Source organism: Lepidochelys olivacea (assembly GCF_965140295.1).
Source record: "Lepidochelys olivacea isolate rLepOli2 genome assembly, chromosome: 7".
In the NCBI taxonomy this organism is placed as follows: domain Eukaryota; kingdom Metazoa; phylum Chordata; order Testudines; family Cheloniidae; genus Lepidochelys; species Lepidochelys olivacea.
Genome location: NC_140417.1, coordinates 51,830,801 through 51,853,523, shown reverse-complemented (window position 1 = coordinate 51,853,523; position 22,723 = coordinate 51,830,801). Strand labels below are relative to the sequence as shown.

General features: G+C 57.1%; 1 protein-coding gene across 4 annotated transcripts in view; it reads left to right on the top strand.

Annotated features, from left to right (window-relative positions):
• RNF123 (ring finger protein 123) overlaps window positions 1-22,723 on the top strand; it is a 153,037-nt gene that overhangs the window by 66,512 nt on the left and 63,802 nt on the right. For 3 of the 4 annotated variants that reach the window (XM_084633756.1, XM_084633754.1, XM_084633757.1), the window contains 17 exons: window positions 679-778; window positions 1,135-1,196; window positions 2,215-2,286; window positions 3,591-3,711; window positions 5,393-5,494; window positions 8,601-8,707; window positions 9,095-9,287; window positions 10,348-10,493; window positions 11,328-11,411; window positions 12,258-12,365; window positions 14,458-14,635; window positions 16,941-17,015; window positions 17,735-17,822; window positions 18,203-18,290; window positions 18,500-18,584; window positions 22,046-22,185; window positions 22,378-22,566. In XM_084633756.1, coding sequence (XP_084489882.1) covers window positions 679-778; window positions 1,135-1,196; window positions 2,215-2,286; window positions 3,591-3,711; window positions 5,393-5,494; window positions 8,601-8,707; window positions 9,095-9,287; window positions 10,348-10,493; window positions 11,328-11,411; window positions 12,258-12,365; window positions 14,458-14,635; window positions 16,941-17,015; window positions 17,735-17,822; window positions 18,203-18,290; window positions 18,500-18,584; window positions 22,046-22,185; window positions 22,378-22,566 — 1,938 coding nt within the window. The remainder of the gene's footprint in view (window positions 1-678; window positions 779-1,134; window positions 1,197-2,214; window positions 2,287-3,590; window positions 3,712-5,392; window positions 5,495-8,600; window positions 8,708-9,094; window positions 9,288-10,347; window positions 10,494-11,327; window positions 11,412-12,257; window positions 12,366-14,457; window positions 14,636-16,940; window positions 17,016-17,734; window positions 17,823-18,202; window positions 18,291-18,499; window positions 18,585-22,045; window positions 22,186-22,377; window positions 22,567-22,723) is intronic. The other variant, XM_084633755.1, reaches the window with a different exon arrangement.

Here is a 22,723-nt window from a genome sequence, read left to right as displayed (position 1 = left end):
GACAAGGCACTAAAAGCAGGGCTCTAACAAGGTAGCTACTCCTTCCTTCTCCCAGCCCAGTGTGACTCAGCAGCATTGAGCTGTGGGGCTGGCAGCTGCTTGTAGGCACCTAGTTCAGTGTCTGAAGAACGTTGGAGAGGACTGCAGGGGGTGGCAGCCCTGTTCGCTCGCTGACCCCTTGACACTTTGGGGTGCAGCCCACTGGCTGGGTAGGCAGGGGAAACCCCCAGGCTGTGCTCACATAAGAACTGGCAGATCTGTGCTGCGTCCTCTGTGCGCCAAGAGCTCCCAGCCCCTCCACTGCCATCCATCACGGTCTGACCTGGGTTGCGTGCTGCTGCGCGGTGCAAGCAGGTATGCCTTGCAGGAGGGTAGGGGGCAGGGCTTCCTTCCCAAGTTGCCATTGCAATTCTGCGTGATTGTCTAGTTGCTCTCCACCCCTCAGAGGTCAGGTGCTGTGGCAGGGGAGTCGCTCTGGGCAGTGTGGCTCCTTTCTGGCTCCCATGTCCCCTGAGGGACCTGTGACACTGCAGGGAGGGCTCCTAGCTTGGCAGCCAGTTGTCAGGCCAGTCGCTCTCCCTGGTGGGGAAGGGCCGCTGTCCCTCTGTGGTGCTGGGCTTGGTGTGCTTGTCCTGGGCTGGGGTTAATTGTCAACCAATTCCCACCCGCTCACCCCAGGGCAAAGAGAGCAAGGAGGTAAAGGAGGAGAGTGCCGAGGAGAGGCTGCGCCGGCGGGCATACGACAGAGGCTGCCAGCGGCTCAAAAAACGCATTGAAGGTCTGTGAGGGGGTTGCTGCTGGGGGACCAGCGCCTTGTAGAGCTGTGGTGAAATGCACTCACACTGTCACAGGACAGGTATCTGAGCTGCCTTCAAGTGCCCTTGGCAGCCAGAAGCCAGTTGCGGGCCAATGTGTGCGGAGCTGCTCAGCATTCCCATGGCCGCGCAGTGGGAGCTGGGGGGCCAGGCCGAGAGGGCCCAGCAGCCATGGACATGGTCCCATGCTGGCCTGAGCATGCCTTCCTGACTGCTGGGGAGCAGTCTCAGGCAATCTCTGCCCATGGTATGGGGGTGAATGGGCTCCGAGCTTTCAGGGCACTTCCTCTGATGGCTGACTTGTGTGTCACTTTCTCAGTGGTGGAGGAACTCCAGGTTCAGATCCTGAAGCTGCTTCTGAACAACAAAGACCGAGGAGGGGTAAGTAGAATGGAAACACCTCGTGGGCCCCTCTAATGTGGCATCCATGGACTGCAGGGCTTTCAAGGCAGAGCTGCTCAGCCTTTCCCCAGGGCTGTGTGGGCACCTGGCTTTGAGCCAGGGTGCCACACCTCTGCCATGCAGTACCAAGCACCCCCCAGTCTTGAATGTGGAAAGGCTGCCTTGGAGAGGGCAGCTCTCTGTGTTGATCTGTGCAGCAGGCTGCATTGCTCCTTGTGCCTTGGACTCTGTGTTAAGGGGGAGGGGAGGATCTCTGAACTGCATCTGCTCATTCTGAGAGTCACCTGCTTTGGCCCTTGGTGTCCAACACAGAAACCAGAGCTCTTCAGCTCTTCCCTCGCTCTGAATTTCCTTCCTCTTTGGGATTCTAGTGAAATGTTAGCCCGCACCCTGTGGGTATGTGGCCTCTTAAAGCTCCTGCGCATGTGCACTGCATACTGTGTTCACACTAACTGGGCACACTGGCAGATCCCAGCGGGGTCCTACTGACAAACCCACACTCACATCAGGAGGCGCTGATATTGGCAGGAAGGTGGGGTGGGCACTGGCCCTGCTAAGACTCACTCCCAGGTTACTTAGCGGTGCTGGTTAAATCGCTGTCCAAATGGCAACAGAACATGGCTGTCCATAGGTCACTGGCTCCAAGAGGAGAGACCAAGTGTTGTTCTCAGGACATTGCTATGCATGCCAGTGGTGTGGGATGCATGTCTACAGTGGGAATAGCTTGGTCTGCCTCGGTGCAGGCCAGAAGGGGAGCTGGGAGGGAGAAGTGGAGTGCATTGGGCATGCAAACTAACACGGGAAGACTTGAAATGTCCCCAGAGGTGAAACTGGCCCTTGTGCAGAGGGTCATGCCAAGGCCTGTGTGGCACTTGATTCTCAAGGAGCTTCTGGGGGTGAATTTTGGGCCAGGTGAGCCGGAGTCCCAAAGCAGAGAGGAGAGCACAGGGGATTCTCACAGCTGGGTAAGCACCATGCCTGCTCTTTCTCCTGGCAGGGGGAAGCCTCCAGATACATCTTCCTGAACAAATTCCGCAGGTTCCTTCAGGAAAATGCCAGCAACCGAGGGGTAAGTTGTGGCGCCAGCACTGCTGCAACGGGCCATTGTTCTTCTCTAGTACCTCTGGACTGGGCAGCCCTGCCCTGCACCAGTGTGAGCTGGCTGCATGGCTGCACTGGGCCCTCCTGTCACAGGGAAGGATTTGCGCAGTGACTGTCCAGGGGATAGAACCCAGGGGACTCAGCTCTTCCCCCTGTAGCAGCCGGGCGTGCTGTCCTCAGGAGTGTGGCTTGTGCACGCAGTGTGCACTGGGGAGGGACAGGTGCTGGGGTTGAGGCAGGCAGCGGGGAGGGAGAAGCCAAATGTTTTAACCCCTCTCCCAGCCAAGGCTCTCATCCCTTTAGGGACCCCATTGCTAGCACCTCACAGGGAGAATATGACCCTGCCCTCACCCAGGCACTGAGAGCAACACGCTGTTAGGGGCATGTTGGGTCTGTTGGGGTGGTGGTGTCGGAAGGCAGACAGCATGGTGAGAGCTGGAGGTGCTCATGGCCCTGCTGTGATGCTGCTACTGTCCTCAACTTCCCAGGCTGGACCCACTCGAGGGTCAGTGAAGGGACTTGTGCTGCTGTCAGTGATACAAAGCTGACTGGTTCCTGCAAGAGTTTGTTTGTGATACCCTCATAGGCTCAGCACCTAGGAGGAATTGTCATCCTGGGACACAGCCTGTGTCTGCCCCAGCCTTCCTCTCCGATCTCATGGCTGCACTGGCCCCAGTGCAGTCCCACTACAGTAGCTGTGGGGGACACTAATGTAGATGGAGCACTGGTGCTTAACCCTGGTCAGAGCATCTCCAGGGACAAGATGTCAGTGACTATCCGGGGTGCTAGGGTTAGTGCTTTCTCGCTGCCGTCGGTGGTGGAGCTGCTCCACAGCTATTTGGGAGCAAGCCAGTACAGCCCTGGCGCCAGGGAACCCCAACTGGCAGCCTGCTTCACTTGCTACTGTTGAAGGTCTCCGTGATGCTAGTGGTCACAGCTAGCTCTGTGCTAGGTATTTGTGCCCTTCCCCACTGCATAGTTACGTTATTTAGCAGCTTGCCTTCTCTGCCACTGAGAGTGCCCAGCTGGCGTTCAAATGTTTGCTAGTAGGCTGGCCCAGCACTCGATTTTGCGATGCCATGGGGAAGGGTACTGTGTAAGAGGCTGTTGCCTTCTGAGGAGGCGCTGTGTGCTGGGGCTGGGCTCTGCGGCCAATGCTCCATGCGGTCTGCAAGACAGCGGAGTGCACAGAGTGGGGCTGGGAGCAGAAAGTGCCAGAAGGGACTGCCAAGTGTGACCCTCCCTCACTGTCCTCTCTGCCACCCCCTCCAGAACCTGACTGTACTGTGCCCGCCAGAATACATGGTCTGCTTCCTGCATCGACTCATCTCCACCTTGCGCTGCTACTGGGACGGGCACAAGGCCAAGGCTCCTGCAGCCTTGAGCAGTGAGGGTAAGGCCTCTCCATGCTCCAGCAATCAGCAGCAGGGCGGCGTTGTCATAGAGGCCCCACTACACTGGGGGTGGGAACAGGATGGGGCCTATTTGCCATTCTCCAGGAGGCTGGACACTTGAGCTTGGTTCAGGAGCAGTGACCTTTCATGACCCTGCAGCCTGGGAACCTTTACACTTGGGCAGTGATGCAAGTAGAAATCATTTCTTGCTGGTATGCTGCACTTATGGGAGGGACAGGTGACTGCCCCACAGGACCCATGTGACTCCTCCCTGCCCCACCCCCAGCCCAGGACCCCCATGCTGTCCTCATCCCCTCCCCATGATCCACATCCATCCCATGTTACCTGCGGGGGGGGGGGGGGGGCGCGGCGGCGGCGGGCTGCTCTGTTCTCCTCCCGCTGCGCCAGAGACTTCTGCTGTACAGACCCCAGGCAGGAGAACTCAGGCGATGCACCTGCATGGAAGGGCTGGGGGTGGTACAGCCGTGCCGGAGGAGCTGCCAGTGTTTTCCTTTCGCTGCTGTGATTCCCGGGGGATCAGGGCTCTCTGGAACCGCAGCGGTGAAAGGAGCAGAAGGTGGGGCTGCTGGGCAGCCCCCCACTGGCAGCTCCTCCAGCATGGCTGCTGTACTGCCCCAGCCCTTCCATGCAGCTGCGTCTCCTGAGTCCTCCTGCATGGGGTCTGTACAGCAGCCCTGCCAGAGGACAGGACAGGGCGGGGGTGGGGGGCAGGGCTGGAGGCCAGCAGGGAAAGGAGCGGAACGCTGGCAGCTCCTCTGGCAGCTGTACCGCCCCCAGCCCTGTCCTCTGGCAGGGCTGCTATACAGATGGAGGAGACGCCGTTCCATAGAAGGGCAGGGGGCGGGGCTGAGAGTGGGTTCCTCCTGTGTCTTTCTGGTACACAATATCAGCTATAAATATCCTACTGGTATGGCATACCGAACCATACCACTGCACTTGGGGCTTGGCAGCACTGGGAAGGTGACTGGCATCGCTAATGCGGGATAGTGCTCCAGCCAGGTAACTCTGCCATGCACGCTCACTGTTTCAGAATGGCCCCTCTGAGGACATGCTTCCATAGCTCTGCCACTCAGGTTCCCCACACAGACCAGCCCTCTAACGGGAGTGGATGGGCTTGTCAGAGCCCTGAAGTGCAGGATGAACAGCACTATCTGGCCAGCGGGGCCTGTGCTAGCTACTCTTACACACACTATCCCAGCATCATCTATTCCCCCTCAGTCCTGGCCTGCCACCTTCTGCTATTCCGTCTTAGCCCCACCGCCGAGCTCTGTCCAGCCTGGAATTGGTCAGGTGTACCTCACTGTGTGGCTCAGTGGCTGGAGTGTGTTGCTAGGAACTGGGTGGAGACCTGCCCTGCTCATGCAGTGAGCAGGCTTTCAAGGACAAGGGAGCTGTGGGGGAGCAGTGTGTGGCCAGTCAGGGCTCTGAGTGCCCTGTCTCTGTGCTCGTGTGGTGTGTGCTCCGCTCTGGAAACCACCTCTGCCAGAGTGGTCTAAAATCAGAGTAAAATCTGCGGGGCAGTAAAATCTGCCAGAGTAAAATCTGCAGGGCTGTCTGGCTCCCCAGGCTGGGGCCAGTGCTCCGTGCTCTCTGTCTTTTCATGTTAGCTGGGCCACAGCCTGGGACACTCACCATAAATCTTTGTCCCCTTTCCGCCAGAGGCATATGTTCCTCCTCAGCTCTTCTATAATGGAAAGGTGGATTACTTTGACCTGCAGCGACTCGGTGGACTCCTGTCTCATCTCAAGAAGACTCTGAAAGGTGAGTGCTGGGTCGGATTGCTTCGCTTTACTGGCATGGTGTGGAGTCCTGCTCTTCAGAGACCTTGGTCTAAATCGGGGGGAAGGGCAAGGAGGAGGTTGAGGGCGATGCAGTTTGTGGTAGTTTAGGGAGTAATGGGCATCTCCTTGTCCTTTAACTGCAGTAGGAAGGGGTTGGTTTCTGGGCACGTGAGGAGGGAAGGGCTGGCGTCCTGACTACAAGGAGAGGGCTGTCTGTTGCACAGATTACCATCAATAATAATGCAGAAAAGGCACATGTGTTCAATAAATGTTTCTGATCTGTATTTGGGGAAAAACAGATGATGCAGTCTCATAGGGTGATGAGAACACTTTCTATTCCACTGGTATCTTGGGAGGATGTTAAATAGATCCCGGGATACATAAACAGACATTTGCAAATCAGTGGGTCCAAATAACTTGCATTCAAGAGTTTTTAAAAGAGCTGGATGAGAAGCCTGCTGGACCATTAATGTTGATTTTCAGTTAAGTCTTAGGGCACTGGGGAAGTTCTAGAAGAGTGAAAGAAAGCCAATGTGCCAATTTTCAAAAAGGATAAATGGAATGACCTGACTAATTGTGGGCCTGTCAATCTGACATCAATCCCTGGCAAGAGACTGGAGCAGCTTATACAGGACTCAGTTAATAAAGAATTAAAGGAGGGTAATATAATTAATACAAATCTGTGTGAGTTTAAGGAATGTAAAATCTCTCTCTTTGATGAGATTATGAGTTTGGTTGATAAATTTACTAGTGTTGGTGTAATATACTTCAGTAAGATGTTTGACTTGGTACCATAAGTCATTTTAATTTAAAAAAAATTACAATGATATAAAATTAGCTTGGCACACCTTAAATGGATATAAAAACTAGCTAACTGATAGGTCTCAAAATATAAATGCAAATGGGGAACCATCGTTGACCCAGTGTGTTTCCAGTGGGATCCTACAAGGGTCTGTTCTTGGCCCTATGCTATTTAACATTTTTATCAATGACATGGAAGAAGACATAAAATCATTAATAATACTTTTGCACATAACACAAAAATTGGGGGAGTGGTAAATAATGAAGAGGACAGGTCACCGGTACAGAGCAGTCTGGATTGCTTGATAAACGGCTCAGGCAAATAAGATGTGTTTTAATATGGCTCAATGTAAATGTATGTGTCTGAGAACGTAGGCTCATGTAAGAATGTAGGCTGTATGTACAGGCTGGGGGACGCTCTTCTGGGAAGCAGTGACTCTGAAAAATCTTTGTTGATAATCAGGGTGGATAATCAGGTGAACAGGAGCTCCCAGTCTGACTCTGTGGCCAAAAAAGCTAATGAGATCCTGGGATGCATAAATGGGAATCTCAGTAGGAACAGAGAGGTTATTTTACTTCTGGATTTGGCACTGGGCAACCACTGCTGGAATCCTGCGTCCAGTTCTGGTGTCCACAATTCAAGAAGGATGTGGATAAATTGGAGAGGGGTCAGAGAAGAGTCACAAGAATGATGAAAGGATTGGAAAACCTGCCTTCTAGTGGGAGACTCCAGGAGCTCAATCTATTTAACTTAACAGAGAGAAGGTTAAAGGTTGACTTGATCACAGTCTATCAGTACTTGCATGGGGAACAAATATTTAACAATAGGCTCTGCAGTCTAGCAGAGACAGGTCTAACACAATCCAATGGCTGGAAGCTGAAGTTAGACAAATTCAGACTGGGAATCAGGCCTACATTTTTAACGGTGAGGATGATTAACTATTGGAACAACTTACCCAGGGGCATGGTGGATTCTCCATCATCTCTAACAATTTTTAACTCTGGATTGGCTGTTTCTCTAAAAGCTCTGCTGCAGGAATGCTTGTGGGGCTGGTCTCTGGCCTGTGCTCTACCAGGGGTCAGGCTAGGTGAGCAAAATGGTCCCTAGTGGCCTGGGAATCTAGGCACCTAGGAGGAGTCTGCTGTGTCATTTGGCTCTAGCTGCCTTGCATGCTTCCCTTCCCTACTGCGTTATTTTAAATGGTGCCCTTCCTTGTAAGGGGTTGATGTGAAGATTGATTGCTAGAGAGGTTTGGGGGCAGGGGGAGGGGGGACAACAGTAGCCCCGTGAAGGGGGCCACGCCCATGTTAGAGGGACTGGTGGCTAACAAACTGAAGGATGGAAGGGGGTGGGAGCCATTAGGGTGTAGGGACAACCTGAAGGAGGGGTGAGGGAGACTCTGGGGAAGGGAAGATGGAGGGGGACTCAAAGGGGAGAGCAAGGGATTCCAGGATTGGGGAGGAGGGGAAGGGCACTGGAGCCAGTGGAGGGAGGAAGGGCTTGCTGGTGGAGGTCTGGACTCTAGCCCCATTACCAATGATCCCTGAGCACCCCTGGCACTTAACCCTGTCAGCACAAGGGAGCTTACCGTGCCAAGGGACAGTTCACTTCATGCTCAGCAGTGGTGGGCATTGCCCTGCTGTGAAATCTGGGCAGCAGCGGAGGGATGTGGACCCACAGCGTGGCCTTACCTGAGTGCCAGGCTGGCAGTACTATTACCTTGGTTTAGCTGTCTGGCTTTCCCATGGCTGTCTGTACAGCGTGGGGCACAGGTGCCACCCGGGGAGCTGGAATGGGGGCGCTGGGATCTCGCTGTGTAGGCAGCGTTGCAGTAATGGACAGGATCTTACCCAGGTTAGATGGGGCAGAACAGTGCCCTGGTGTGTGCCCCAGCTGGAGGCACTGCTCCATCTCCCAGGAGTGCCCTGGAGCCTGCCCATGGCCTCTCACGGGGGTGCTGCAATGGGCAGAGCCAGGGCTGTTTCCAGTTATGCAGAGTTGCCATTGTGGGGTTGTGCCAGGGATGTGTGACGACAGCACCGGTCCTGCTTCTGGTGTAGCAGACTTGGACTGTGCTAGGCCAGCTAGGGAGTAGTGGAGAAGAGCGTAGGCTCACATGTGAGAGGGCAGGGGTGAGGAGAGCAAAGGGACCAGAGAACTGTGACTTCACCGGGACAGCGTCAGTGTCTTCCCCCTCCACTCCCTGGGGCTGGCCATGTGCCATTCCGTGCTCCAAGGGAGTGGGCCCACAATGAATCCTGATCCCATGGCTCCTTTCACACAGATGACCTGGCTTTGAAAGCAAATATTCTGATTGACCCTGCGGAGCTGCAGGCTGTGACCATGGACGACCTGGACGAAGATGAGGAGACCGCAACCTCCACAGCCCAGGTGGGTCCAGTAGGCCTGTGCCCCCAGCAGCAGCTAGAGAAGCCACATGATGGGGAAGAGAGGGGACTGCTGAGTGAGCCTGGTGGCTTCCGGTGTCCAGTGTTCAAGTGCTGCTGCCATCAGAGAAGTACCTGTAAAGGCGTTCCCATCTCTGCACAGCTCTGCTCCCTGTCTGGCCAGAATGGGGTGCTGCGTCCTGTTGGTCCTGCACAGCCAGCCCAGCTGTGGCAGGGAGGGAGGGAGCAAGCTGGGGTCTGTCACATTAGCCCTAGGAAGCCAGGGAAATTCTGGGCTGGCACAGTTGCGACCCTTGGAGATAAAGGGCTCGGAGTCAGTGGGCAGCCTAACGAATGGAGCTGCTCACATTTCTGACCTTCTGTGTCTCAGCGCCCAGTTGCAGCACTGGCCATTGGTGGTGCCCTTGCCAGGCCCAGTTGGCTCAGCTCACCCACCCTGGGCCGTGCCAACCGCTTCCTCAGTACAGCGGCTGTCAGCCTGATGAACCCCCGGCGGCCCCTGGGCACCCTGGAGAAGATGAAAGCACGCACGCTGAGTGTGGAGCAGCGGACAGAGGATGACAGTGAGTAGTTCCTACTGTATGCTTGTCAAGGTGTCAGTTAGGGGTGGGAGAAGCAGGCAAAGGAAAAGGCCCAGCCAGTCCCCGGGAAATGGATCAGTCCTGAGCCTAGCTGAGAAAGGGCCACAGCAATTGCTCGCTGTCTGATTGAGGAGTTGTCGTTTAGCCAGTGAGCTAGCTCAGTGTGTGATGCTCAAAGCCAGGAGGTGCTGGGGGCTGGCAATGACCTGGGCATGGTCCTGCTCACAGGAGCTGTGGGAGAGCCAGGAGTGCATCTGAGTGCTGTCACGGCAGCGCTGATCCCTGCGCGGGCAGTCTCTCCTGAAGCAGGTTATCAAAGCGCCTGCATTTTCTTTAAAAATCAGTCAGTCCAGTTGCCTACCCAAAGGTGAGGAGGCGAGCCCAGTGGCTGAGGACTCAGCCCCGGCTGCTGCAGTGCATGGGCAGGAGCAGGCCAAGCAGTGGGCCTGGGGGGCTCACATGGGGGCAGGTTAGAGCCGAGGTGGTGGGGCCCAAGTCTGTAGTCAGTGGCACTTGGCATTGCGGACTAGTGGTGCATAACAGAGAACCTGGGTCTGAGTTCCCTACCCTGCCCATCCTTGATGATCTTGGCCTCACTCTGATTTTGGCAGAGGCTGCTGGGTTTTGCTCGTTTGCCTGGCAGTGCCCAGAATGCCCCAGTTGTGTCCAGCCCTTTCCCAGCATGCAGCGGGAAAGGTAGGAGGCTCACACCGTTCTGCTCAATGTGTGTTTGCCAGGTGCTTCCCTCCTTGGCCTGGGGAGGATAGGGACTGTGCGCGGGCCGGACTGCAGTAGCACGTCAGACAGGAGCACTGCTAACCCTCTGAAAGCCAGCTCAGCCCCTTTGTGTGAGGCCCCCACCAGGCTCGTAGAGAGGGAACAATAGCTGGGGAAAGGCATGGGGTGGGAGGGAGCTGTGCAGTGGTCATGGTCCCTGAGAACACTGCACACTGGGGGTGATGCATTGGTTAGGAGGCGTGCAGGCCTCGTACTGCCAGCGACACTGCTGAGAATTCTCTTCTGTCTTGGGGCTGGGTTGCAGTAGAAGGCAGCCATGGAAATGAGGGTCTGTTACTGGGGAGACCCCCTGAGGAGCCGGAACAGTCAATCACTGAGAACTCCCTTCTGGAGATCCTGGATGGAATAGTGATGATGTACAACCTCAGCGTCCACCAGCAGCTTGGTAAGGTGAGCAGAACCCATAGGGGAGGAGGTCACAGCCCTTGTCGTGCTGCCCCGCACTCGGGCCAGCACCTGTGGATCCTTGGAATGAGCCAGCTCCCTTGTGCCTATCGAGCCACCAGAGAGAGAGGGCCACCTTGGCCAGTGTGCATATCTGTTTGTGGCACAGCCCTGTTTCTTTTTTTGTTCCACTCATCCTGGGGTGATGGCTCTGGCAGGAGGGGACCCTGTGTCTCAAGTAGGGACTGCAGATCCTGTCCCAAACTGCATTTGTTACGCTTCGGTGTCACTGGAGATTGCAGCTTAGTCCGTGATCTCCAGCCCCCCACCTCTTTCCCCCCGCTGTTGTGGCTATACACAAAGGTTAGAGGTAGGGCTGAATTCCTTTCCTGGAGAGTGGGAGCTGAGTAACAGCAGCATGCTGGGGCCTAGAGCACAGGGATGCTGGACCAGATGGCTGTTCACCTGAGCAGCCCAGGGCATGTTGGGATCTGGACGTCTCTGCTCAGTCCACCAAGTTCAATCCAGGACAGAGAAGGGCTCACTGCTAGCATAGCATAGCGGGTTACAAGCTAGCATAGGTCTTGCTTTTGGTCCTTTAGCCTTTGCTATGTGTGAGCAAGTGGCTGGTTTTGGTGAGGAGGAATTGCTCCTGTATCTGCAGTGAGAGCAAATCACTGCAGCTCCAGCCTTCCGACCCCCTGACCTGCAGAGAGCAGCCCAGCCAGGGGACAGGAGTGTTGCGATGCTGGCCGGTTTGCTGCTTTCTGGGGTCCGGCTGCTCTTAACCATGCTGGAAAAGCTCTGTGCTGGCATCACCATTCCCCACTTGTCTTTCAGATGGTGGGTGTGTCTGATGATGTGAACGAATATGCCTTGGCACTGAAGGACACAGAGGAGAAGATTAGCCGATGTCCAAAGAGGGTAAGGAGTCCCTCCAGTAGCCCCCACAGCTTCCATCTTTGTAGCCTTTGCAGAGCCCTGGGGCAAAGGGCTCTGCCATCTCTGCCAGAGGATAGCTCAAGCCAGGGGTTGCGAGGAGGCTGGCAGGGAGGAGGAGCACGTGCACTGTGCGGTTCAGTTGCTGCTTCTCTAGAGTGCAGGCCCCAGCAGCAGGCCAGGGGGAACAAAAGCACGGGTGTTGCTCTCCATTTACCTCTGGGGTTCACAGGCTGAGGAGCCTGCCTCATGGGACAGGTGGACCAGACTGGTCTGTTACAGGGTGTAGAGTTTCTATCCCCAAGAGTATTGAATAAAATAACCCTCCAAACCCAGCCCGTGGCATAGACGCCCCACCCACTTTGGGTCTGGGCACCGCCGTATGCAGTAGTGGGGCTTAGGGGAAGGACACCTGACAGATGGTGCTACCAAGAAACCAGACAGGAAATGCCCAGAACAGTTTCTGGCTCAGGGCTCCTGCAGGTGGAGGGTAACTCCATCTGACGAGTCCTACCAAAGGCTGCCTCTTACAGCAGGTGATTTGAAAGCACTTGGATACCTAGGGGCTAATTCCTGGCCAAGGTTCCTGGTCCTGGGGTTCTTGCTGGTCAGGGCAGCGATCGATCCCACCTGGGAATCGCTCTGCTTCAGGCTTCCACTCCCCCAGCGTTCGCATGGATGCCTCTTAGCTGGACTCCGGCCCCTCTGGCTCTTGCCTGTCCTCCCTTGCGAACCATAGAAGGGGGGACCTCTTGTGTCCTGTCCATTCTGCTCTGCACCGTGCCTGTCTGGTCAGGGAGGGACTCTTCACGCCCGCTGTACTTCTTTCAGAGGAGGGACATATACGAGGAGCTGGTGAAAAGCCAGAAGGTTTTCTCAGAGAAACTCAACCACCTGAGTCGCCGGCTAGCCTGGATCAACGTCACCATCTACTCCAAGGTGAGAGAAGTGTGTGGTGGGAGGAGCCTGGGGGAGGGTGGGCAGTGGTTCAGCCTGACCCCTGTGAAATTTCTGAGCTGTGGGGGTTGTCGTATTGATTTTGATGGACTACACGGGCCCAGAGAGTCCCACGGGTTAACGTGACCCTGCCACTGTTCCTGTTTAAAACTCTTAATGTTGGTTTGGGCCTAGGTGAGCAGACGCCTCGGCCTGCTAATACCATGGCAAATGCACCATTACAAACGAGGCAGCATTTCAGTAAAGATCTAGAAAAAGAAGGAAACCCAATTAAAGTACTGGAAATATGAAGTTAAGTGGGGCTTTCATTGTAACACTATTTCTTCTCCTACCCCCACTCCCTCCCCCTTTGAGCTGTAGAGCCTTTGGCAGGAAGCTCCACCCCCTCCCCCTGTCTGAGACTGAGGTAGAAGTAAAGATGGTACTAGCTGTTCTCTTTGAGGAAAAGAGAAGCCATGAGTTGGAATGGGCTGGAGCTGCCACTGCTGTTAAAGTTCAATCCCTTTTTCCTACAAAAGAAAGCAAGACAAGCACATGAAAAGGGGAAGAAACCACAAAGAGAAAATGCAGCTTCTGCCTCTGGGGCTGGCTCTGACTTGCTGAACCCGGGTTTCTCCAGCAACGAGGGTGCATGTGGTCTGATCAGCCACTTCTGCACCTGGCAACTTGTCCCAGCGCAGGTCTGTTCAGGGCATTGCTTTTAGCTGTGTTTTTGGTTACAGGCTTACAGCAGTGTTGCAGAGCATATGGTCCTTAGACAAAAGGAAAAAGAGGGCTAGGAAAACGTAAAGCAGGGGGGAGGAGGGGAAGGGAGGTGTGTGATAGCAGGCATCAATATCTTCATCCCAGGGCGTGACTGGGGTTTAGCTGGAGCTGGTGGAGGCAGTGTAATGAGGCCTTTGCTTGCCCTCGCAACAAATCAGCCAGAGACCCCTTCTGAGTGCAATCACCGGTGCTTTTTATTTTCAGTGTCAGCTCCCACTACCTTCTATTTACAGTCTGCTCCAAACCAGCAACCTGGGGGACAGCTAGCTTCTCCAGCCAGCAGGGATGTACAGCCTTTGGCTCCTTCCTTTCCTTTCCTTTCCTTTCTCTTCCCCCCGTTCACTTCCTTCCTGCCAGCCTTATATAGTCCTCGGCTAATAAGGTCCACAGGTGGTTCCCTTCTAGTAATTAGGTATGGCATACTCAGCCAGACCCAATTAATACTTCTTAATTGGAGCTGGGTTAACAGGGGCCTGGCTCAGGACCTCCTGGCCAGCACCCTGTTACAGGCAGGGATGTGTTTTGACTCCCTTTCTCTGGCCCAGGTTGGTCAGAACATTTTTCAGAGTTAGGATGGTAAAGGACCAGTGGTGGCTCCTGGAGGCCCTAGAGATTGTGAGGGTGACGGCTCGCTGCTTTTGGGCAGCTCATCTCCCAGCTAGCATTTGTTGTTCGGCAGCTTTTTTTTAATGGACAAAACAGCTCCTCGCCTCATTATTTTCTTTACCATTGGGCCTAATTCTCAACACCGGTTTTGGGTTACTAATTTATGGTCCCATTCCTCTTTTGTTTGCCAGGCATGATCCTAACCCAGTCCTTGAGTTATACCAGTAGGCCTTTTTGCTTGACCAAACCCAGTCCTTTTGTGTCCCCTTTGGACCTTTTCCCATTAACATTTATTATTATAGTTATTGTGTAGGCAGCTGTTGATCCACTGCGTCAAGGTGTATGCATAAAAGGTCTAGTCAGGTGCCTCCTGAATCCGCTTATGGCTGACCAGACCAATCTGAGGGCGCTCCAGCTTGCTAGAAGTTTCACAGATCCATCCAGGTGTTGTCTGAGTTGGAGTCCAAGATGACAGCACTCTGCTTTCTTCTTCGACGCTTAGCTTCCATCCTCTGTTCAAAGCCGCTTCAGGTTGAGCTGCCCCTGGCTAGCCGCATGGCATGGTCCTGGGGCTCTCCACTGAGTTCTCAGCCTCTTATCCTTCGTGCCGACAGCAACGATCACTTTGGTATGTTGCCTAGATCCTTTTCTGGCATGCCTGGGGTGGAAGCTGACTCTTTCATGGCTGTGTTCTCCCTGGCAGGAGAAGATGCAGGACATATACTGGCTGCTGCGAGTGTGCATCCGCACCATTGAGCACGGGGACAGGACGGGCTCACTCTTCGCCTTCATGCCGGAGTTCTACCTCAGTGTGGCCATGAACAGCTACAGCGCGCTGAAGAACTACTTCAGCCCTGTCCATAGCATGGAGGAGCTCCCTGGTGAGGAGGGGACTTGTGCTGTCGTCACTGCTGACTTATGCTGGGCTGAGATTGGTGCTGGGCAGGACAAAGCTGTGCCCTGGCTGTGAGCTCCCAGGAGACATCGGGGCTGCTTCCCCTGCCGTGTGCTCATCTCTGCACTGAGTGCTGGCCATTTCCTCGGGGAGGGAGGACAGCTTATTGAGTTAGACGGAGGTTTCAAAGGGGCCCTTTGGGATTTCCTGGGCTTGGTCACCTGCTAGCTCTCAGCCTGCGGCATGTGAGGACCTGCAGGCAGCCAGGAGCCCAGGCAGTCTTTGGCCATTGTGTTGCCTTTATTGTATGCTGCCCCTGCTCCTGCAGTGTGGTGTGGAGTTCGACCTGTGGGTGTCTAGCTTGCCACAGTGGTGGCTGGTGGGGGGCTGGAGACTTTGGCAGATGACTTTTGGTACAGTGGGGTAATGGAAGTGGCTGGATTTGGAGCACAGAAGGGATGTCTGTCCTCTTCACTCCCTGCCAAGGTGGGGGTGACAAGCACGAGCTGGGGTGTTTCTGTTAAAACTATCAGCAGTGAAATGGCGAACAGCAAAGCTGTCGTCACTGGGTTTCAGAGCCAACACCTAAGGTGTGGAATAAGCAGTTCCTGCTCCCTTCCCAGCCACCAGGCCTTTGCTATCTAAGCCATCTTCTGCTCCAGTGGAGCTGAGAGTCTGTGGCAGATTCTGCATCTGGAGTCGCTATGTAGCTGGGGCCCTGCGTGATTTGTGACTCCTTCCTGCCCTGATCCCCTTCAGGTTTAGGTCCTTCCCCAGTTCTATCATCCCCTTTGCTTCTGTGGGGTTAGCCCCATGCCGAGCTGGCTGGCGGATTGGGAAAGTGCTAGCAGTCAGGGTGTGGGGAGCAGATCTGAAGGCCCAATGCAAGCCAAGACCCTGGCAGTCACTGAGAGATGGGTCAGCTCCCCGATCAGGGTGTTCCGACCCTCTGTGTCCCTGCCCTGTGTGGTCCTCTGCAGTGTCTGGCTTTCCTTGCTGGGCTACTCCTGGCTCTTTGCGTAGCCAATGGCAATGCTAGTCTCCCTGCTGAGTCCCTTGGGTCTGAGAGCCAGGCTGGCCATGCTCGCTCCAGTGCCCGACTTGCTCTGTGCTCCTGTGTCAGGGAGGAGGCCGTTTGGTGTGGTGTTCATAGAATCATAGACTATCAGGGTTGGAAGGGACCTCAGGAGGTCATCTAGTCCAACCCCCTGCTCAAAGCAGGACCAATCCCCAATTTTTGCCCCAGATCCCTAAATGGCCCCCTCAAGGATTGAACTCACAACCCTGGGTTTAGCAGGCCAATGCTCAAACCACTGAGCTGTCCCTCCCCTTGTTCTGATGGGTTTGAGTGAAAATCCGCTTGCTCTTTGAGGTGGGAGGGAGGGTGGGTGGGCAGGTGGGTGATACACTGCTTCTCTCCCGGCGAGAGGCATCATGGGGCCGGTGTGGGCATCCCCCCCAGGACATGGGGTGTGCCGACTTGGGGAGTAAGAAGGTCTGAGGCCTGGGTTCTGTCAGAGTGTGCAGCGCCAGACCCAGCTGGCCCGCAGCTACCAAAGTGCTAATCCAGAACGGCCGTGTGTGTGCAGGTGATTGAAGAGACTCGCAGACCTGCTGGCTCCTCTTGTCCAGCCCTGCCTGGCGTGCCATGGAGCCAGAGCCCTGCTCCTGAAGGGTTCAAACCCTGAGGCAGAGAATAGCAGTGTCCAGTGTCCCCAGTGAGGGTCCACCCTGGCAATGTTTTCTTGCAGCGTATGGCACGATGTTACATTGCTCCTAACATGGGCTGAGCCCGCTGCAGGAGCCATACCCTTTGTATTCCCAGCTTGAAGGGGCAGTTGGGCTTAGGTGTGCTATCCTGAGCATCCAGAGCTGCAGTCCTGTCCTTCCCTGCTGTGCTGGGGCTTCCCTATGTCCAGCACCCCTCGTCCCCATACACGCAGCTAAGACTTGGAGCTGTTGGTTATTTTCATGGCTGGCCTTTTGTGGGATTCTCCAGGCACCTGGCAGCTGCTACGTCCAGGGAGGCTGACTCAAAACACCCCCCTCAGAGCAATGATGTCAGGCTCTCTGCATCTCGGGCAGAGATGCCCTGTCAGTTACTGTTCCCATGGTTATTGTTGCACCACATGGGTGAGACCTAGTTATATTACATAGGAACAAACTCTGCCGCCCAGCTTCACAGCAGGGGTGGTTCCCGCGACCGCCTGAGGGTGTGGGACTGTGCCCAGAGCCCCTGTAACTACTGATGGACTGACACCTCTCCACCTGCTCAATCTCTTTCCTTGCAGGCTATGAAGAGACTCTGACGCATCTTGCTGCCATCCTGGCCAAGCACTTTGCTGACTCCAGGATCGTTGGCACTGGTGAGGCTGCTCTCTTGGGGTAACTGGTGACTGTTCTGCCTGTTGGGGTTGAGGGCACAGGCAGTGACCAGCCCCCATCTTGCTGCCAGACCCTGCCTGTGGCAGCAAGGGGCTGCTGGAGAGCAGCAAAGGGACCAGGCTGTGTCAGGGCTGCTGGGCACCCTGCGGTGGCTTTCCTAGCAATTGCTAAGGTAATTGCATTAGTGGGGGAAGAGGAAGGAGGGCAGAGTGTCCTAGCTACTGGCATGGGGTGGGTTCTCCTGGGCATGCTCATCTGTTGATGGCAAACCCATAGCAGCTGCCTGGAGGGCTCAGTGCCATCCCTGCAGTCTTGGCTGGGCGCAGACAGGCTGTTTCTCAGAGGCCATGCATTTCCCAGCTGCGTGGGGTAGGGGAATCCATGACCTCCCCATTGTGCAGGTGATGGGCAGAGATGAGCAGGGACTAGGCAGTTACCCTGTGACTGGAGAAGGCCTGAGGAGGCTCCAAGCCTGGCCCCTGGCCTGGCAGGACCTGGGAGGTCACAGGGCGGAGTGAGCTGGCAGGAGGGGACCCGTTGCCTGTGTGTTTAATAAGGCCCTAGCCAGCCCCTGGATTGTACCATTTAAAATGCCACTTGTCCCTCCTGCTGGGGACCAGTCCCTTCCCTGGCTCCCTGCACAGCTCAGCCACAGGCCTGGCCCTGCTGTGTCAGCCTAGCCCCTCTCGTCTGCCCCCAGACATCCGGGACTCGCTGATGCAGGCGCTGGCCAGCTATGTCTGCTACCCACACTCGCTGCGGGCCGTGGAGAGGATCCCGGAGGAGCAGTAAGTCCCGATCTGCACCCTGAACTGCCGTGGGGAGCTGGGGCAAAGGAGCTGGGAGTGGAAGAGTGGGTGTCAGGACAATGTGGGGGAGGGCTGCATGGCTGAGAGGTCCCTAGGCTGGAGCAGGCTGGGCCAAGGGCAGTAGCAGTGATTATGGCTGCTGGGGTAGATCAGCTGCAGACTAGCTCGGGAAGGGAAGAAATAGCTTAACTTTAACCCCTCCCCCAGGTGCTGGCCCCACCCCTCCCCTGGGTGTGCCGCTGGTGCTGGCCCTGCAGACATTGGTGCCATTCTACTTCCCCTGCCCTCTAGGAGCCCCGAAAGTGCCACCCTGCCCTCCTTATGTTCCTGGCTGTCAATCTGTCCCTTCTGTCTGGCAGGCGAATATCCATGATGAGGAACCTGCTGGCTCCCTACGAGCAGCGGCCTTGGGCGCAGACCAACTGGATCCTCGTTCGGCTGTGGCGGGTAAGGTCCCACTGCCTGTTGCTGCCAGCTGCCTGGGCCCATGCCTCTGGGGCCATCACTCAGCTGCAGGCGAGAGGTCTCAGCCCTCTCCCTGGCAGGCTGGGCAGCACCTGCAATGTCCCCTTCAGCCTGCCTGGCGCAGCTCGGCGCTCTGCCGTGGAGGCCTAGGGAGCCCTGTCCTAACCCTGCCGTTATCTCCCTCCCCGCAGGGCTGTGGGTTTGGATACAGGTACACGCGGCTCCCGCACCTACTGAAAACCAAGCCCGAGGATGCCAATCTCCCCAGCCTGCAGAGTGAGTGGGGTGGGGGCAGGGTCTGGTGCCGGGGCGCTCATGGCACTGAGGGGAGCAGTGTCTGGTGCTGGGGCACTCACGACATTTTCAGGGGAGGCAAGGGTATGGCGCTGGGATGCTCGCAGCTGTGGAGTGGGAAGGGTGGGGTCTGGCGCGAGGCGCTTGCGGCATTGATGGAGGGAAGGGTGGGGACTGGTAGGGTCTGGTGCTGGGGCACTCGCAGCATTGAGGGCGGTATGGGGGGGCGGCGCTTGGTGCTGGGGCGCTTGCGGCATTGAGAGTGGTATGGGTCACGGGGTCTGGCACCGGGATCTAGCGGGGCCCTGTTGTTGGGGAACCAGGGATGTGTCCAGCAGGCCCAGCCGGTGGTGCTGGGAACAGCCCCAGCAGTGTGCAAACGCCGAGCCAAGGGCTCTTCAGCAGGTGATGGAGGAGGCGTGAGCAGAGGCTTCTTGGAGCGCTAGGGAGCATACAATGGCCGCAGCTTGAGGGGGGCCTGTTCTCTTCTCCATCCCCCACTGCCCTGGTGCCCTTGTACCATTGCACTTCTGTGCTGTCGTGGCCTGGGGATCAGGCCCGGCCTGGGGCCTTGCTTGCGGACAGCAGCGGGTGCCAGGGCAGCTGGCCGCAGCCGGCTTTGCTGCAGTAATGACTGGGGCTGTGTCCCCCTGGCTCCAGCCAGCCAGGTGTTGAAAGGGCCAGTCTTGGTCTGTTCGCTGGGGCAATAGGTGGTCTGGGGATCCAGCAAGTTCTGTGAGCAGGCCTTGCTGTTCCCAAGCACCCCATCTCCACACAAGCCCTGGGCAAACCAGCTGCACTAGCGGAAGTGGAGGCCACAGAACAGCAAACGAATCCAAATATCGCACGGCCACCCAGGCACCTGGCATGCCCACACTGGGTGCTGGTTAATAGAGGAGTGATGGTGGTATCCTCCTTTCTGTGACCTCCCTTTTGTCTATCCCCTTTGCTCATCAGCCCCTGGAGCACTGCTCCCTACGTGGAGCTGTGTGAGGGACACTGGGCCTTGGGGGCAAGGGTGCATGTGTGTGTGTGCGTGCGTGCACAAGCCGCAGGGTCTTGGGGTGTGTGTATGCACGTGCAGCTGGGCTCTGGGTGGGGAGTGTGTGTGCGTACAAGCTGCTGGGCCTCGCTCTCCTCCAGTGGAGAGCTCTGGTGATGCCAGGTCAGCGGCCGGTGCACAGCTCTGGGTGTGGGCGTAGGGCCCTGCAGTTATAGGTGCTGCACTGTGCACCCAGGCTGCACTGCACTTTGCCCCTCTGTAATGCTGCTGTCTTGTCTCTCTCTCTCGGGGGCCCAGGAGAGCTGTCTGTTGCTAGCCTCCAGCGTAAGTTTGCTGTTTGCTCGGCCCTGTCTTGTGTGGTGGTGCAGTAGCTCTTCGTCCCCTGGTGCTTCCCCTCCTGGTGTGCCCCTGGCCTGCCCCCGACCCTCTCCAGTCCTGGTGGGAGCCCTGGCAGGGGAGGGGCTCCTCGGCCTGCATCTCGGCTCTGTGCCAGGGAGATGGGGCAGCTCATGGCAGTGCCCTGAACCCCTGCTGCAGCTGTGCAGAGCAGGGCCACTCACCTAGGGCTGCCATTACCATGGTGGTGGCTTCCTGGCTCACTGAGCAGGGTGGCTGCCTCCTGCCTGAGAGAGGGGTGTGTGTGTGTGTGTGTGGCGGGGGGAGGGAGTTGCTGCGACGGGGGGGTGGACAGAGCTGGCAGATCCAGGGTATGAGCCGCGCCAGCCTCTGCCTTGGCTTGCGGGCTAGAGAGCGCCATGGTAACATTCCAGTGTCCCATGCTGGCAACTGTGTGGCATGCTTGCCGCACCCCCAGGGGCAGCGGTGGTGTGGCTCTGCTCCTGGGTGCCCCTGCATCTGATTGGGAAAGCTCTGAGCGGGCAGAAGGATGGGCCTGGCTCCTGGCACTGCTGGTCTGTGCAGCCCCTGAACCAATAATGAAAGCTGCCCTAATTGCAAGGGAACATGTTCCACAGAGGTGCCCTTGGGCCCTCCCCCTGCCTGAGCGGGGCAGGGGGACAAGGGGCTGATTCCAATGCAGTGCCCATTGTGCGGGCTGTGTCTGAGGGGCGGCTTGAGGGAAGTGCTACTCCCCTGCCCCGGAGAACCAGGTCCCACTGCCAGAGGCACCCCCCAAGCAGCTTGAGCCTCCTGCTGCGTTGGAAGTGCATGCAGGCTGTCCACAAAGGCACAGCCCCTGCTCCCTTCTGGCCTGGCAGCCCCGGGAACCAGGCCCACGTCCCTTAGACCCGGGCATTTTGGCCCTTGCTATAGGCAGGAGGGAGCGTTCAGAGGAGCAGTATGCTGCTGGGCCAGGCACCCCTCCGTCCCTCAGGAGGGCAGGGCAAAGTGCCCTGGTCTGTAGCATGCGGGTTCCCTGCTGCAACGGGAAGCTGCAGGCCCTGCTGCTCATTGTCTGGGCCAGTCCCATGGCCGCTGTTGGTGCCAGTCAGTTCCTCCTGGTAGCGGGGCTCTGGCTGCTGAGACCGGGGTGGCTCCGCTCAGCAGGACACGCGGGGGCACTGCGCTGCAGCTGTAGGGAGCTGCTGCTGTCTGCTTTCCCCACTGGGGCTCTGCCCCACAGACAAGAACATGGCAGCTCCCCTGCTGTGGCAGGCATGGCTCAGTGCTGGGACCTGCAGCTGTGGCAGTGACTAGGGGATGCGGTGCAGTGTCTATCCTGGCCCAGTGTCCCATCCCCTCCTTTTCCCTCCCCTGCTGGGCAATGCTCAGGCCCGAGCCCCGTCTGTGCCAGGGAGGGACACTGTTAAAGGCCCCTGGCTGGCTGAGCCGCATTGGGCCCCAGTGTGTTTGTGCCGGGGGTTGCCAACGCCAAGAGGGCTGAGCTGGGGAGCAATGGTGGGAGTGCTGAGAAATGACCTGCCTGGGCTCCGGGAGCGCAGCCCTGGGGAAGGGCTCTGCCCCATCTCAGGGAGGGAGCACCTTCCTCACTGGCCTTCAGAGCACAGCCGGGCAGGCCAGGGCCCACATGAGGGGGCGGGTGTGTAGGCATGGGGCAATGACTGTGATGCTGGCATCAGGAGAGATTACTACTGAACTGGTCTGGGGCTTTCTGAAGCTGAGCACTAGAGGCTTGGTTAGCTCAGGGCTGCTGTTCCCCTGGAAGGGAGGAAGGGAGGGAGAGCTACGACTGTGCACAGCTGTAGCCCAGCTTATGCAGGGCAGTGCTGGCAGCCCACGGGCAAGCTCTGTGCTCAGAATAGTGTGTGGACCTAGCCTTGCAGGGCACCTGCCATCTCTACTCACTGTCCAGAAGCCGGGCACAAGGGGCTATCTGCTTCATGCTCAGTCTCCCTCCTGGCCTTAAAGTGCTGCATAGCACCAGGCCTGTGCCTTCCCCAGCTGCCTGCCTCCCTTAGCTGGGCATCCCAGGCTGCCCACTGCCGGGTCTGCCCTTGACTCTGCTGCCCTTTGGTCCTAGAGCCGTGCCCTTCCACCTTGCTGCAGCAGCATATGGCCAATCTGCTGCGCAGTGACTGTGACATGGCACCCAGCTTCCTCAACAGCGTTCTCAACCAGCTCAACTGGGCCTTCTCGGAGTTCATTGGCATGATCCAGGAGGTGAGTGCTGGGGCTTGGCTGGACGGCACCTAGCGGGGAGCCCAGCAGGCTATGCAGGGGTGGGCTCTGGGAGCCAGGCCAGGGCGGCCTGGTTGCAGAGTCAAGCAGCACAGCCCTGATGGGTGCATGAGCGGGTGGAGGCCTCTGTTCCTTGCAAGGCCCTGTACTGAGCTGTGCCCTGTGCCCGGGCAGATCCAGCAGGCGGCAGAGCGCCTGGAGAGGAACTTTGTGGACAGCCGCCAGCTGAAGGTGTGCGCGACCTGCTTTGACCTGTCAGTAAGCCTGCTCAGAGTGCTGGAAATGACTGTCACGCTGGCCCCTGAGATTTTCCTCGACTGGAGTCGCCCCTCCTCGGAGCTGCTGCTCAGGAGACTTGCCCAGGTACATCCCCATGCTGGGAGCTGGTGGAGCAGGCGAGAGCACCCTCTGCTGAGGGCAGGATGGCACGAATATAGAGCCCCCTTCCTGGATGTCCCTATTAAAGCTACCAACCCAGGGGATCCAGCATCAGTGTCTCAGGCTGACGCATCTGCGAGCA